This window comes from Magallana gigas, chromosome 2 (assembly GCF_963853765.1).
Source record: "Magallana gigas chromosome 2, xbMagGiga1.1, whole genome shotgun sequence".
NCBI classification, from domain to species: Eukaryota; Metazoa; Mollusca; class Bivalvia; order Ostreida; family Ostreidae; genus Magallana; species Magallana gigas.
In genome coordinates, this window is record NC_088854.1 from 22,407,313 (window position 1) to 22,422,543 (window position 15,231).

The window sequence follows — 15,231 nt, forward strand, 5'->3', positions numbered from 1 at the left end:
CTATAAACACTGTTAAAGGGGCCACTTCTATAAAGCTGATATACTAATAATCATTTTTGAAAACTAGACAGGAAAACGATACTTAAACAATACGTCAAAACTTAAAAAAAACAACAGATGAATTAGTCCGGTTTGTAAGGCCAGCAGCTTCATGTTTTGGTAAGAACTTTCTTTTGTCTTCTTCTATCTCTTCTGATACGTCTCTAATTGATCAAAACATAGACACATAACGCCCTCCGTTAAATATCTATGATCACAGTACCCAATGAATACATTATGGTTTAGTAAAAAAAAAAAACATGTTAAAAGAACAAGTGTAAATGATTTGACCAAGTCCAATGTCGCAGTAAATAAAAGTAAAAGAAGCAAGATCAATATTCACAATAAGTGTATCTAGGTTCTATCTATTAATTAAGAACGTTACATTTGTTGTTTCTTTTTAATGTTATATTCTTGCTTATTCGGATACTGAGATCTTCGTTTATAAGGATTTTTTCCATTTGGCTTTGAGTTTTCTAAATTTTGTTTTTGTCAATAACTTATCACACATTACTATTGTCCTACCGAGTAGTATACTCTTTTTTAGCTAACCTGAGCTATAAACTCAGGTGAGGTTTCTGAACACATATTGTATGTTGTCCGTCTGTCTGTCTGTCTGTCTGTCATCTTTTTACATTTTCAACATCTTCTCCAGAACCACTGAGCTAATTTCAGTTAAACTTGGCACAAAGCAGCCTTAGACAAAGGGAATTAAAAGTTGTGAAATTTAAGGTCATGACCTATTTAAGGGGAGGTAATAAGGACTTATTGAAAATTTTATTAAAAAAAATTTTAAATCCTCTTCTCAGAAATCATTTGGCTAGGAAAACTAAAACTTATGTTCAGATAATGTATATTCAAAGTTCTGAAAATCATGACCCCGGGGGACAGGATTGGGGCCACAATGGGATGGGGTTACATTTTACTAAGTAATATATAGATATAATCCTTGGAAATATTCTCTTCGTAAACCAGTCAGACAAAAAAGCAATAACTTGACTTGCATGTGTGGAAGCATCCTCAGGTTGGGTAAATTCAAGTTTGTTCAAATCATGATCCCCAGGGGTAGGATTGGGCCAGAAAGGGGGTCAATTTTTTTTTATATAGGAATTTATTGATAAAAATCTTTTTAAACCGTGTTCTCAGAAACCGATTGGCCAAAAAAGCTGAAACTGGTGTAAAGCATCCTCGGTTAGGGTAGATTCATTAATAGTTTGTTAAAATCATGACCCCGGGGGTATGGTGGGGCAAAATTTTTACACATGAATATGTATGAATAATTTAAAATAACAATCTTCTATTGCATAGAAAAGTTGTAATTGTAGCCAGTTTAGATAGTGTAGTTTAAAAATCACAATCTTCAGGAGTAGGGTTGGGCAACATGGTGGGGGGGGGGGGGGGGGGGTTGGTCCAATTTTACAAAGGAAAACATTTAAATGTTCACAAAAACTCAAATGTTATTATATATGGATTTACTTATATGCAAGCTTTTTGACATATTGTCATTCTTTAAAATTATTTAGACTCTTGTCCCATGACAATTCTTTGGTCCCACAAGGGCTTCAAATTTTGACGTAGGTTTATAATTCATATACATGCAGTTGTTTTAAAAGATCTTCTAAAGAACTGCAATGCTCAATATGTGATATGATTGTAGAATCATCCTGTTACAAAAGGGGCTAAGTAATGATTATAAGAACATGCAGGTGAATTATTGTTTTTATTCAGGATCTATTAGACGAAATTGTTCAGATATTATGTATATGACTCCATAAAGCTGATTTTATTATGTCTATTGTTGTTCAGATGAGCGATTTGGCCCATAGGACTCTTGTTTTAAAGTATGGATTATGTTTTATTTGATCTAATATTCAATATGATTGTATTTCTTTCATGTTACTAGTTCTGACCGCCTTCAAATTCAACATATTTCTATTTATGTCAACTAATGCTGTATAATTTTGTTTTACTTAATTAATCTATTAATCTTTGATTTTTTTTTTTTATTTCTTTCGCAGCAGAAAAATGAGTCCCTTGCGAATTATGTTGTTGCTCGCCACAATGGTCGCCATTATTGAAGCCGTTTCATCGCAAGTAAATCAATTATCTTTCAATTTTCATATTCTATTTTCCCATTATCTGGTTAGATTTCACTGTCTATTTTAGTAAAAACTTTGTTGAATTAAACTACTGAATATTCTTTGTAACACTACCATTTTTGATACCATCATTTCATCCCGACTGACCAAACTATAAGGAAACTGAAATTAAAGAAAATCTTCATTATTTATACCATATTAATTAATAACCTCAGATTATACGTCATTAAGTTAACCATGTTTTAAACCTAAGTAAAATAACTTTTTAGCATTGAAATCCTATACAACGACGTCATTGACGTCATTGACAAGTTGCTTACAATGTTTTTAACTTTGTATAACTACCTGAAGAAGCAATATTGCTTACAGTTCAAGTTTCAAGAATGCCTTTATTTGCAAAGCTTTTTTACTTCTTACACATATTTTGGTTTACAAAGCCGTTAGTAACAGACAATGTGAAAACAGCGAATCGATTCGGAAACGACCTAACTTTTTATCTAATGGAACAAGTGTATGCCATGAAACCTAAATTAGCAGCGTTGGAAGCTAAAACCAAAGAGATGGAACTTGATCTAGCTGTTCAAAAGAAACAGATAGAGACTCTGCAAAGTCGTGAGTTCGTAACTGAGTTTCAAGTGGAATCTGATCATTCATTTTGTATTTCAAATAAATAATCAAATTTTAATTTCTTTATCAGGTAGAGATTTTAGATGTGAGTATTCACCTTTTTTTAAACTCTTTATTTATCATTATTCTAAAAGGAAAATGTTTTACAATGTGTAAAATAAAACTCATCTTTATCTGTAAAACTTGTAATTTAAAGAAAGAAATGAAATAATTAAAGTATAAACTTCTTGAATTGCAATGAAAAAATTATGCTCAGCTTGAATAAAAAAGGGTAGATAGTTTCTTCGAATATAAAGGCAATAATAGTTCAGTCGGGTACACTTGATACAATGGTTTGTCATATGTTCATATAGTGTTCTCTTAACCAAAATACCTATCTTCTGAACTAAATGACATGTTTCGATATATATATATATATATATATATATATATATATATATATATATATATATATATATATATATATATATATATATTCTTTTTAAAAAACCATAGTATTGATTTCGTTGTGTTTAGGTGAATCAGGGGTCGTTGGAATACACACCAACCCTCGCCCTAGCTGGCCACATATACAAAGCGTTACCTTCCAAACTCCATTTGAGGCGAAGCCGACTGTTACGTATGGCCTGTATCTTATGGATACTGGACACACCAGAAACACCAGGGTAACAACGGAAGTCACTGATGTTACCAAAACTGGACTCCAGGTTAAACTGAGTACTTGGGATGATACAGAGTTATATGGAGCTAGAATCAGTTGGATGGCATGTGGACAGTAATATAGGCACGTGCCCACAACATCATTTTTTGAGGATATGTTTTGCTGTATTTTTATTACTGGAAAATTTTGTAATTCAAAACATTCGTTCGTTTTTATTATGGTGCACACATGTTGGAGATATGCCATTGATATTATAATAAATGAATGTACGTACACAAGGAGGACGTTGCATTTCCTAGTTCAACAAATACACTGTTAAACAATAGCATCTATTAGTTAAACGTTATGAAGTATTACTGCTAAATAATCTTGGATTGTGAAAAGCGGTTAATTTACATGAACATGAGTTATGGGCCATTCTGTAACGGATATCACCTTCTATCGAAGGTTATCATAAAACATATGTATTTCCTCAAACATTAAGTGCATATTGTGTGGGAAATCATACCTTTCATGTCGTCAAAAAAAAAAACAGGACAAAGAAAAGAAAAGAAATTGAAAAGAAATCTTCATCAGTATAAGAGGGCGAAGTATTGTTTTGCAGAAATATAAAGATTTTTTTTAGTTCTTTAATTTGATATACGAATCATTTCTTAGTATAATGAAGTGATCAAGAACGGCTGGGGCTGATCAAATCCAATAAAGCCCGAGGGCATCATTTTAAATTTGATCACAACCGACCGTATTTATATATATATATATATATATATATATATATATATATATATATATATATATATATATATATATATATATATATATATATATATATTAAGGTATTAGACCATATGTTACAAATTTGATTCGTAGTGTTTTCACAGGCAATGAAACTGAAAAACATAAACATTTAAAGATTGATGTCAATCGATATTATTGACCACCCGATAAACTGGTCTAAATCTTACCTTAATATTGAACTTAATTAAACCAGTATTGCGCACGTACATTTATATATTACTGGTTATATACGATGATGATGACTATACTGGTCATCTGTATCAAATGCCTCTCAGTTATTTCCATTGTCCAAGAGGAAAAGATGTTCTCAAAACAATAAAAGGACTGACTAACATATAGAACTGCATACGAAGTATGGTCCAGAGTATTCTCAATAATAGGATACCGCTTTATTACGTTTTGACATGATTATTCCCATGGACTCGTCTGCGATATTTGGGTGTTAAATTATGGATGTAACGTTGTGACGCGAAGTAAATATTATCCTTGGGGCTGCTTTAATTTTGATTCTAAGAATGAAATTTTCGATGCATGGTTGTTGAGATGTTTCAGATCAGGTAAATCTTTCAAAATTTCTGGAAATACTTTTATCGAATGTTTTAGAAACCATTTCCAAGAAGGTAGGTGAATAAGTCGTATAAAATGCCTATACGAGGATAGAGGCTTAGAAGTTAGAGCACCAGACAAAAGGTAACATTATAAAGCTAGGGCGTTAAGGTTGTAGATTCGATGCCACTGAAGTTCTAGAATTTATTTTTGGTATCGTTTGGTAAAATATTCAAAACGGAATAAAGTAAGAAATTGCCCTTTTGTAAACTTGTGTTATAACATTATGAAGTATATTTATTTGGAAAATTTTTATTTTACGGCTAAACCAAATGGGCATTTGCACTTTCTTATTCCCCACATCTTCTTAATATAGTGCATGTATACACAAATCGTAAAACTGGATAAAGTGTAAATTATGAAACAAAATACCCAACATCTACAATTCAAATTCCAAAATAACCGAAAACTCTTTTTAACAACAGGGTGTCACTATCCAATGTACAGGTAATTTTGGAAGGGGTGGAAAAGGTTATAAATAGCATAGTTACGCACAATCATATGAACATTTAAAACTTGTAAAGAAATTAAGAATGATGTAAAAAAAATACTAGTATTCAAAGTACATTAAAATTAATTCAGAACAAAGTTAACAGGGTTAAGGGACAAAAATTCACATGGAAAGGACAGGGACCTATCTCCTCATACAGTAAAACAATCACTTTACAGAATCCAACCTGTTACTAGAAACAAAAAAACTAGAGAGCATTTCTCAAAAAATTGATTACGTATCATAAACATAGGAAATCATAAGCAAGTCTCGCATGCTGTGCATACTGCGTTTAAGTGTGCAACATATTGGAAAAATTGGATTTATGAATTATAATAGTTCATGCAGTTGAAATAAGTACAAGGGTTTGAAATTTGTTTTAGTTCCAAATCTTTCGCTTAACTTTGTATGTAAAATTTATGCCACCGTGGTCAATTCCCGTTTGATTACTTATTAAAGTTTTGATCGTCCAAAAATGCTATTGATGAAACGTTTAATGAATTGGACACAAGATTTATGCAAGACGATGCATGTATAATAATATGGAAAACATGTTCGAACAATAAGTGTTGGTTGCATGCGAGGATGTAGATATGTTCAAAGGAGGGATAATTTTGTTTTCGAGAGAGTGATTCTAATTTTTTTTTCACTTAAAGAAGTTGAATTTTATGAAGAGGCCTCTACTCCCTCTCTAAATCTGCACAAGAATCTAATGAATATTGAAGGTATAGGGTTCAAAAACATGTACTAAATATGCATGGTGTTTAGCAAAAATGGGGATATTAATATTTCTTTTCCCTAACATGTCTTTTAAAAAACTAAATGATGTGAGAGCGATGACATTGATAAAATAGCTTTTGGTTGCACTTATCAGTTAAGCTGATACATAATAAATTAAGCGGGAACAGATGTGATAAAAATGGTTTTAAAAAAAAAGAAAAATCGTTACTATAACATGGTTTTAATTTAACCTAATAAGCATGATAAAGACTGACACAATGGTTCATCCATTTTATCATGTCAATAGACACAAGTTCAATGAAAAAAAATTCTTTGATTCCTGACCTAAATGAATGTAAAAGCACCCGTACATGTATGTATTTACCGCCAATCTGAACATGGCTGTGTTATTATCAAAATATGCAGACTTTTGAAAAATGCTAAACATGAGAAAATTATTGCTAAAAAAATTACTTTTATTGCAAAAACCCATTTAACAAACAATGAAGTAAAACATCTAAAAATTTGCAAACATTGGAATCTACCATTTGGTTGATAATTAGACTGAAATTTAATGAACTGTGAAAATTTTGTCAGTGGTGTAACAGGCATATAGTATAGGAAAAAATTCTGAAATAAAATAAAATAATTGTTTTAAAATGATGGACATAAAGTTTATCTCAACAAACTTCATTTAAAGTTATTAGAATTAGATAACAGAAACTATTTGACACATTTACATAGTGACCAACATAACATTTGAGACAAAGTCTTGATGTTACTCAACAAATTTTTAATTTGAGCATTAAAAAGAACACAACTGGATTTTTCTTTTAATGGGGCATAAAAAAGACATTACTATAAATGCACTGGTGTTTTCAAATATACATGTATTATTGTCAGTTAATTTTATTTGGAGAAAAATGTACATGTTACACCACTGATTATTATGTTTTACCACTGACATAAAAGTTACACCACTGACCTAGCGATAATAAATAAGAGATAAGCGTGTTAAATTTTGTAAAATAAACTAAATTCTATTTTTGATTGCATTTAAAACATGATAAATTTGATCTCAAATAAAAGTTTTCGTGCCTCATTCTTTCATAATCTGAAGATAGACACACTGTTACACCACTTATAATCAGTGTTACACCACTGACAGAAAAATGGCATGTAGATGTTTTTTACATGAATTCACTCATTCTTTGATGTTATATTTTTTACTATTGGCATTCACCCACTTTTATCCACCTTGTACCGAGTTCGAACTTTCTTTGGCTCATCAATCTCACAAATAACATCGTCAATACTATACCAGCTCATATCAATTATACATTTTGGACAATAAAGTTGAAATTTCTCCAATTTTCTCCAAAATCTATGCATACAACGCATATACACTTCTTCTTTGTCTATATATGTTTGTTGAAGCTCAGTTAGCATTTGTTATCTTTAAGCATTTGAAAGATTTTAGTATAACATAATAGGGAATGTGAAATGTCTGTGGAATAATATATCTTATAATACACTATAAGTCATTAAAAAATTGATTTTTTAATAAAAAATAAAATGTGGATAATTTCATTTCTCTATTAGAATAAATTTGTTTTTACTTTTATCTTTTAATCAAGTATTTAAATGGGTAAAACATAATTTGAGCATACAAAATGTCAATGGTGTTTCAAATAATGTCAATGGTGTAACAGGTCTCATTTTCCAGATTAAGAAAACACAATTGCAATTAAATAGTCAAGCTTTCTTTATTGTGACAGTGTCTAACTTGTAAAATTGATAAATAACAATTGTTCAAAATGCTCAAAATATAAATGAAATGGAAGAAAAAGTAAAATAATTAAATAATGTCATGTGGTGTAACAGTTTTGTCAGTGGTGTAACAACTATTTTTGGTTACACCACTGACCGTTATATCACTGATGTATCCATAGTAAATGTAGCAGTATGACCCAAGAGAACAGATACTACACAAAGCTACATAGCCTATGTTATAATGTGATAAACATTCATCATTTATGTGAAAAAATTTTTGTTCTTAATAATAGAAAACCTTAAATAGCACGTTATCCCACTGACACAGTTTACATTGTATTTTTCTGAGCATACTAACATTTTCTGCCATATTTTCTATCACAATGATGTCATCACTGATACATTTATCTTTTTCGCAGCAGGGAATGATGTCACTATGATCTGGGGGGTTCTAACTGTAGTACAATATTATTTACTTGATGTATTTTAAGATATTTTTTTATAATTTGCCTTGTAACACCAATGACAAAAATTTTTTGTACAAGCATATATCTCATCAAATTCATTGTTTTTAAAAGAGAACTTGTTAAGGAGCATAGCAGAAATTAAAATATGAATGTTGTTTTGAAAATAAACGGTGATTTTTGGAATAAAACATCAATATTATTGAAGATATTGTAGGTTAAGGACGTTGGAAAAATTTAATGACAACATAAATTCACTGAAATCTCATAACAAATAATTTTTTTTTATACTTTAAGCAGTAAAATTGTCAATTTATTTGTTCAACAATAAAGGTTAACGTTTCTAAAATCCAATGGCACTGTATATATTCCCCAGAACATTATTTTTCCCCCTTTAAATTGACACTGACGCAAAAGGCTGCATATTTTGATAATGACCCGGCTACATTCATGATCGTAGCCGCTAGCCTAGCCGTAGATATCTAGATATATTGAATGGGCCACAAGTTTACATGGTTAAGCCGTTAGGTCTCCGTTTTGAAGATAGAAATTTCTAGCCAAAAAATTATTACATCGACATTTTTTGTTAATTTGTCGCATCCATCAAGCCACCTCCGTCCAATGCTGTAAAAGGCAATTAAAAACTTATTTTTATAAACTACCTTTTGCTTCATTTTTAAGATTGGTATTACATGTATTTGTAACTTTGCAAAAATTTTATTATATCCATATCTTTACCATTATAATTTTTAAAAACTAATATTAAAACTTTTCCTTTTGTTTCATGGCTACGCATTCTATGTTTTGTCATGTCCCTTTTATGTACATTTAATAAAAGCGCTTTGGAGCGATATTTTGATTATGTGGCGCTAAAAAATATTACCATTATTAGTTTAAGACAAGCTCTTGACCTTTAAAATGATATCAAATTGAATATAGCTATCGGGATTACTTTTTCCATGAACGTTATATCTTTAGATGAAAGCTATTGCTTCCCTGCAGCCTGGTAGCAGGCTATGTTGCCACGCCACTAACACCGAAAATACGCACGGTACGTTTTCTGTGTCATCATCAATTTTCCATTTAAAAAATCCATCTAATAAATCTTTATAATCATTGTTGACGAAAGCTGTCGCTTAATTTGCTGCCCTGTGGTTATAAATTAAAATGCGAAAACAGGTATATATAACGTATGGTGGCATATCTCTGCCCCTTATGTGCAAGTTATTTTTCTTTTAATTATGTCGACATGCAAGATAAAGATGTTGACATGCAAGATAGTTATGTCAACATGCAACATAACTATGTTGACATGCAAGAAAACTGCAATCAAATAAGAGTTATAAAAAATCTCAAATATCGCCAACATGTGACATCCAAGATGCTAGATACGCTACCAATTGATGTCAACAAGCAACTTATTTATGTTAACATGCAACTTCTTTATGTCGACATGCAACTTATTTATGTCGATATGCAACTTAGTTATGTTAACATGCAAGATAAGTATGTTGACATGCAACTTATTTATGTAAACATGCAACTTCTTTATGTCGATATGCAATTTATTAATGTCGACATGCAACTTATAATTAGTTATGTTTACATGCAAGATAACTATGCTGACATGCAACTTATTTATGTTAACATTCAACTTCTTTATGTCGACATGCAACTTATTTATGTCGATATGCAACTTAGTTATGTTAACATGCAAGATAAATATGTTGACATGTAACTTATTTATGTTGACATACAACTTATAAGTTGCATGTCAACATATTTATCTCGCATGTTAACATAACTAAGTTGCATGTCAACATATTCATCTCGCATGTCAACATACGTAAGTTGCATGTTAACATAAATAAGTTGCATGTCGACATAAATAAGTTGCATGTTGACATAGATAAGTTGCATGTCAGCATATTCATCTTGCATGTTAACATAACTAAGTTGCATGTTGACATAAAAAGGTAACATGTAGCCTCTTGGATGTCACAGGTAGGCGATATTTGAGATTTTTTGAGATTTTGTATAATTCTTATCTGATTGCAATTTTCTTTCATGTCAACATAGTTATGTTGCATGTTAACATAATTATCTTGCATGTCAACATATTTATCTTGCATGTCGACATATTTGATAGAAAAATAACTTGCACACAAGGGGCAGAGATATGCCACCATAATAACGCAATGTCAGGTTGCTGAATTAAAGAAAAACTAATTGGTAGGAACAATCTTTTAATTGTTATTTATTTCTCTTTATTTTTGTTTATATTTGCTTATTAGGATGATTTCGATTTCTTCGTTTGTTTTTATTTGGCTTTATGTTTTTTTCAAATTTTGTCTTTGTTTTTGATTTCCATTTGCAATAGTATAATCATTGCTATTGTCCTACCCAGTCCTATATTCTTTTTTTTATAGCATGACCTAGTATTAATATTTAAATTTATTGTATTTCAACACATTTTTACTTCTGTCAACTAATGCTGCATCATTCTGTTTTACGAAATGATACCCATCTTTTTTTTAAAAAAAATTTTTCATTTCTTTCGCAGTAGAAAAAAAATGAGTCCATTGCAAAGTATGCTGTTGCTCGCCACAATGGTCGTTAATACTGAAGCTGTTTCACAAGTAAAAACACATATCCATATTCATATCTATTATTTCCATTAGCTAGATTTTACGGGCCGTTTTACTAATATTTTTGATGGTTTAACTACTGAAGATTCTTTTGTACCTTTTTTGATACAATATTTTCTTCCCAAATCAGAAGGTTACTGAAATAAAAAGAAAATCATCAGTATATAATTTAAAGTTTAATAATTGTTAACCTCAGATTAAAGGTTATTTGTTAAAATTCGTTTTAAAATATAATACGATAACTTTTTAAAGGGGCGTGGTCACGATTTTGCTCGAAGGACTATGTGCGGTATTGGCATTTTTTGCCCCCAAAATTCAAGTTTTCTAAAGAGCTTTAAAAATAAGGTGGAAGATTGTTAAAATCATATTGAAAATAAGGTTGTAAAAAGTTTTCACCACGGTGACGTCATAATGTAGAAATGACGTCATGAAGTTGCCTTATTTTGATGAATTGATGTTTTGTAGCAAAATGTGGGTGTTTTCCGATGGTTTTTCGACTGAGAAACATCAAGCGCAGGCTTGCTCTAGTACCATTTTTAAGTATAATGTGTATAATTATCTGAAGAAAAAGATGTTAAAATTGTACCTGAGCATATAATTTAATTTATTTACTCTTCATTGTAGATAAAAACGGTCATTTGACCTTTAAAATGACGTTAAATTGTACAGAATTCAAACGTAACGTCAGGCGTATTGATACGTTTTTGACGTTAGTCTTACTATGACGTAGGCATCATTCTTTATACGATATAAAGATAATTTTTTAGCCAATCAGAAAGCGCCTTACAATCAGAATTAAATTATTTTCATATATTTGCATTTCCATTGTTCTTTCCCACTGTAAGCCCATACGAAGGAGTTGCAATTATTTCTCTATAATCGCAATTGCTCTGTCAGTATACTATGACGTCATAAAGGTGTAACGTTATATATACTTTTCCATGACGTTATAGATTTAAACAACTATACGATACATGATGTGTTTTTCTCCAACTCCATAAAATTGATGTATTTAATGTCAAAACCTGTCTTATAATAATATTTTAAAAGAATTACTGTTATAACATATCATTGATTCTGTTAACAAATCTATGTGAATTAAAAAGATACATTACAGTCTGAATGATTAATTTTGATGCAATAGCTAAAAGTTAAGGTCTAGGCTAATACAGGGTATTTGCGAGTGGTAAAATGCAGATATAAGTAATAAACAACGATTATTTAGTGTACATGGCGTTATGAATAGCAACTGCTCTGCTGGCATATTTTCCATGATGCGCTAGCGCGCATCATGGAATATGCTAGCGGAGCAATTGCTATTCATAACGCCATGTTCACTAAATAACGTTGTTCATTTCTTAAATGTTTGCAAAATTGCAGGAATTGGGTCATTTGGGTGACGTCATGGACAAACAGCGAATGAGCATTGATGTCTAAAATCAAGATTTTTAAGTGATAGACGTCCACTGTAAATGATTTATGAAGATTTGATTTTTATACGATACTATTTAAAAATTGGTTAAAATTGGGGGCAGGTATTTGACCATACCGCACATAACGTTAGTCCTTTTATTTCCTGTTTTTATTATCTACAATGATTTAAAAAAGCATTTCTAATGAGTAGCCAAATTTTAGATTCAATTGTAGAGTGATAAGCAAGATACAGGACTCCTGTAAACAATACTCGTGCCCCGTTTTTGTTTGCCTTACTCAAGCCTTGTAAACATTAAAACCGGAAAAATAGTTTTTGACCAAAATCGTGACCATGCCCCTTTAACATTGACCACGACGTCACTGACAAGTTAATGCTGACAATGTTTTTAAGTTTGCAAGACTACCTGCTGAAGCCATATTGCTGGCAGTTCTCTTAAGTATACCATGTATTTTGAAAAACCTAACACTTTTTACACATATTTGGTTTCAAAAAGCCATTAGAAAGAGACAGGGCGCCAACCGTAGACGATCTAATTGTTGATTTAATTAAAGTCGCCATGAAACCTAAATTAGCAGTGTTGAATGCTAAAACCAAAGAGATTGAACGTGATCTAGCAGTTCAAAGGAATCAGATAAAGACTCTGCAAAATCGTGAGTTCATGACTGAATTTCAAGTCGAATATAATTATTCATTTTGCATTCAAAATAATTTATCAAATTTAAATCTCTATTTCAGGTAAAGAGTTTAGGTGTGAGTATACACCCTTTTTCTAATCTTTCAATGTCATCATTATGAATGAAAATGTTTTAAAATGTGTGAAATTTAATTCATCTTTATTTGTAATTTATGGAAAGAAATGAAATTATTAAAATACAAACTTCTTGATATTCAAATAAAAAACATGCTCAGCTTGATCAAAAGAGGGGGATATTTTTTCCCTAATTTAAAAGTAGTCATTGTTCTTTCTGTACATTTATTGATATAATGGTTTGTCATATGTACATATAGTGTTCTCTTCACAAAAATACCTATCTTCTAGATTATATGAGAACGACACATGTTTTGATCTACATAAAGTATACATACCAGTATTTCTGATCATTTGTCTTCATCGTTATCGCTGACACAATTTTAGTGAATGTTTTCTTCAGAAAAAAAACCCATAGTATTGATTTCGTTGTGTTTAGGTGAATCAGGGGTCGTTGGAATACACACCAACCCTCGCCCTAGCTGGCCATATACACAAAGCGTTACTTTCCAAACTCCATTTGAGTCTAAGCCGACCGTTACGTATGGCCTGTATCTTCTGGATACTGGATACACCAGAAACACCAGGGTAACAACGGAAGTCACTGATGTTACCAAAACTGGACTCCAGGTTAAACTGAATACTTGGGCTGATACAGAGTTATATGGAGCTAGAATCAGTTGGATGGCATGTGGACAGTAATATGGGCACGTGGCCATAACATCAATTTAATTTTCTTTTTTGATGTGTTGTGGAGTATTTTAACTTTTGGAAAAGCTTGTAATTCAAAACATATGTTTATTTTTATTTGAGTGTCTACGTGTTGGAGATATTCCATTGAAATATTAATAAATGCATGCACGTACAAAAGTAGGGTGTTCCAATTCCTAGATAGAGAAGTTCGTGGTTAAACAATTGCTCTTTTAGAGCCATTTTAACAAGAGATTCGACTTTGGGTAGTTGTATCAAGCTGCAATGTGACTTAGGTCTGTCCATTTCATTGTAGGTCACTCAGTCATGCCTCTTTGAAATCAACAAGATTTGTCTGGCATTTCAACTGAGACTGCAATATGTGTATATTTTACTATATTTACATATTCCAAGTATTATTCCCTCTATTTCTTACGGAAATTTTTAATTAATTCATAGCCCCATAGAAACAGCCAGACTGAAATCTACATGCCCCGTTTATCGATTGGTCGCAATCTACAGCAGCTGAAACTAACGAGAAACTGACAGGACTGAAATTGACAGGCCCTGTTTATTGATTGGTCAAAACCTACAGCGACATAATATCACGGACAGCACGAAATACATGCGGTAGCGATAATTGCAGAAAATATTTTTATAATACGCTAACCCCGGTATGTATTTTTTCTGCAATACATGTCGCTACCTTCACATCCCGAATGAATCACCAAAGAGAGCATTTTATTGTTTAAATGAATACACTTTGATAATTCATGCGCCATATGTACATATATCTAAACGTCTCCACGTATTTTGAGTGTATTTATAAATGTCATCTATATGTTTGAATTTCCCCTCTTCCACATAATTTAAGGTCTATATACAAAAGCGAATTCAGCTCCATCGTCGGATACCCACGGGTGATCGCGTTTTTACTTATCACAAAAACGCGATCACCCGTGGGTATCCGACGATGATTCAGCCCCAGCTTATCCTTTATGTACTAGTAAATTATATTTTTTTTTAAATATCGGAAATTGTATGTGGCCTTCTTTTTGCTTGAAACAGGTACGAGGGAGTGCTTTTAAGGGGCAAACATCTTGGTGCGTGTATAATGTCTTACGACAGCATCTATAAAACACTTTGGTGCGTGTATTAATGTCTTACGACAGCATCTATAAAACACTTTGGTGCGTGTATTAATGTCTTACGACAGCATCTATAAAACACTTTGGTGCGTGTATTAACGTCTTACGACAGCATCTATAAAACACTTTGGTGCGTGTATTAACGTCTTACGACAACATCTATAAAACACTTTGGTGCGTGTATAATGTCTTACGACAGCATCTATAAAACACTTTGGTGCGTGTATAATGTCTTACGACAGCATCTATAAAACACTTTGGTGCGTGTATAATGTCTTACGACAG

The 15,231-nt window shown here is 31.6% G+C and overlaps 1 protein-coding gene across 3 annotated transcripts; it reads left to right on the forward strand.

The window, feature by feature from the left end:
* The first annotated feature begins 12 nt into the window (after positions 1 to 12).
* LOC105332169 (uncharacterized) lies at positions 13 to 13,958 on the forward strand. Of its 3 annotated transcripts, none has more exons than XM_034446144.2 (5): positions 13 to 159; positions 2,058 to 2,133; positions 2,576 to 2,750; positions 2,836 to 2,850; positions 13,548 to 13,958. In XM_034446144.2, exons 1-5 carry the CDS (start codon positions 152 to 154, stop codon positions 13,808 to 13,810), a joined length of 537 nt encoding a protein of 178 aa, XP_034302035.2. In that variant the 5' UTR covers positions 13 to 151; the 3' UTR covers positions 13,811 to 13,958. The 3 variants fall into 3 exon arrangements, 2 of the variants coding, with proteins under 2 accessions (XP_034302035.2, XP_034302034.2); XM_034446143.2 differs by lacking the exon at positions 13,548 to 13,958 and adding an exon at positions 3,282 to 3,704 and having other exon boundaries at positions 16 to 159; XR_010710886.1 differs by lacking the exons at positions 13 to 159; positions 2,058 to 2,133; positions 2,576 to 2,750; positions 2,836 to 2,850 and adding exons at positions 10,840 to 10,916; positions 12,854 to 13,010; positions 13,096 to 13,110.
* The last annotated feature ends 1,273 nt before the right edge of the window (positions 13,959 to 15,231 follow it).

Excerpts from the sequence above, each read along its gene's own strand:
- LOC105332169 (XM_034446144.2), top strand. Across the intron at positions 2,134-2,575 it reads TTGAAGCCGTTTCATCGCAA|CCGTTAGTAACAGACAATGT; the intron begins GTAAATCAATTA and ends TGGTTTACAAAG.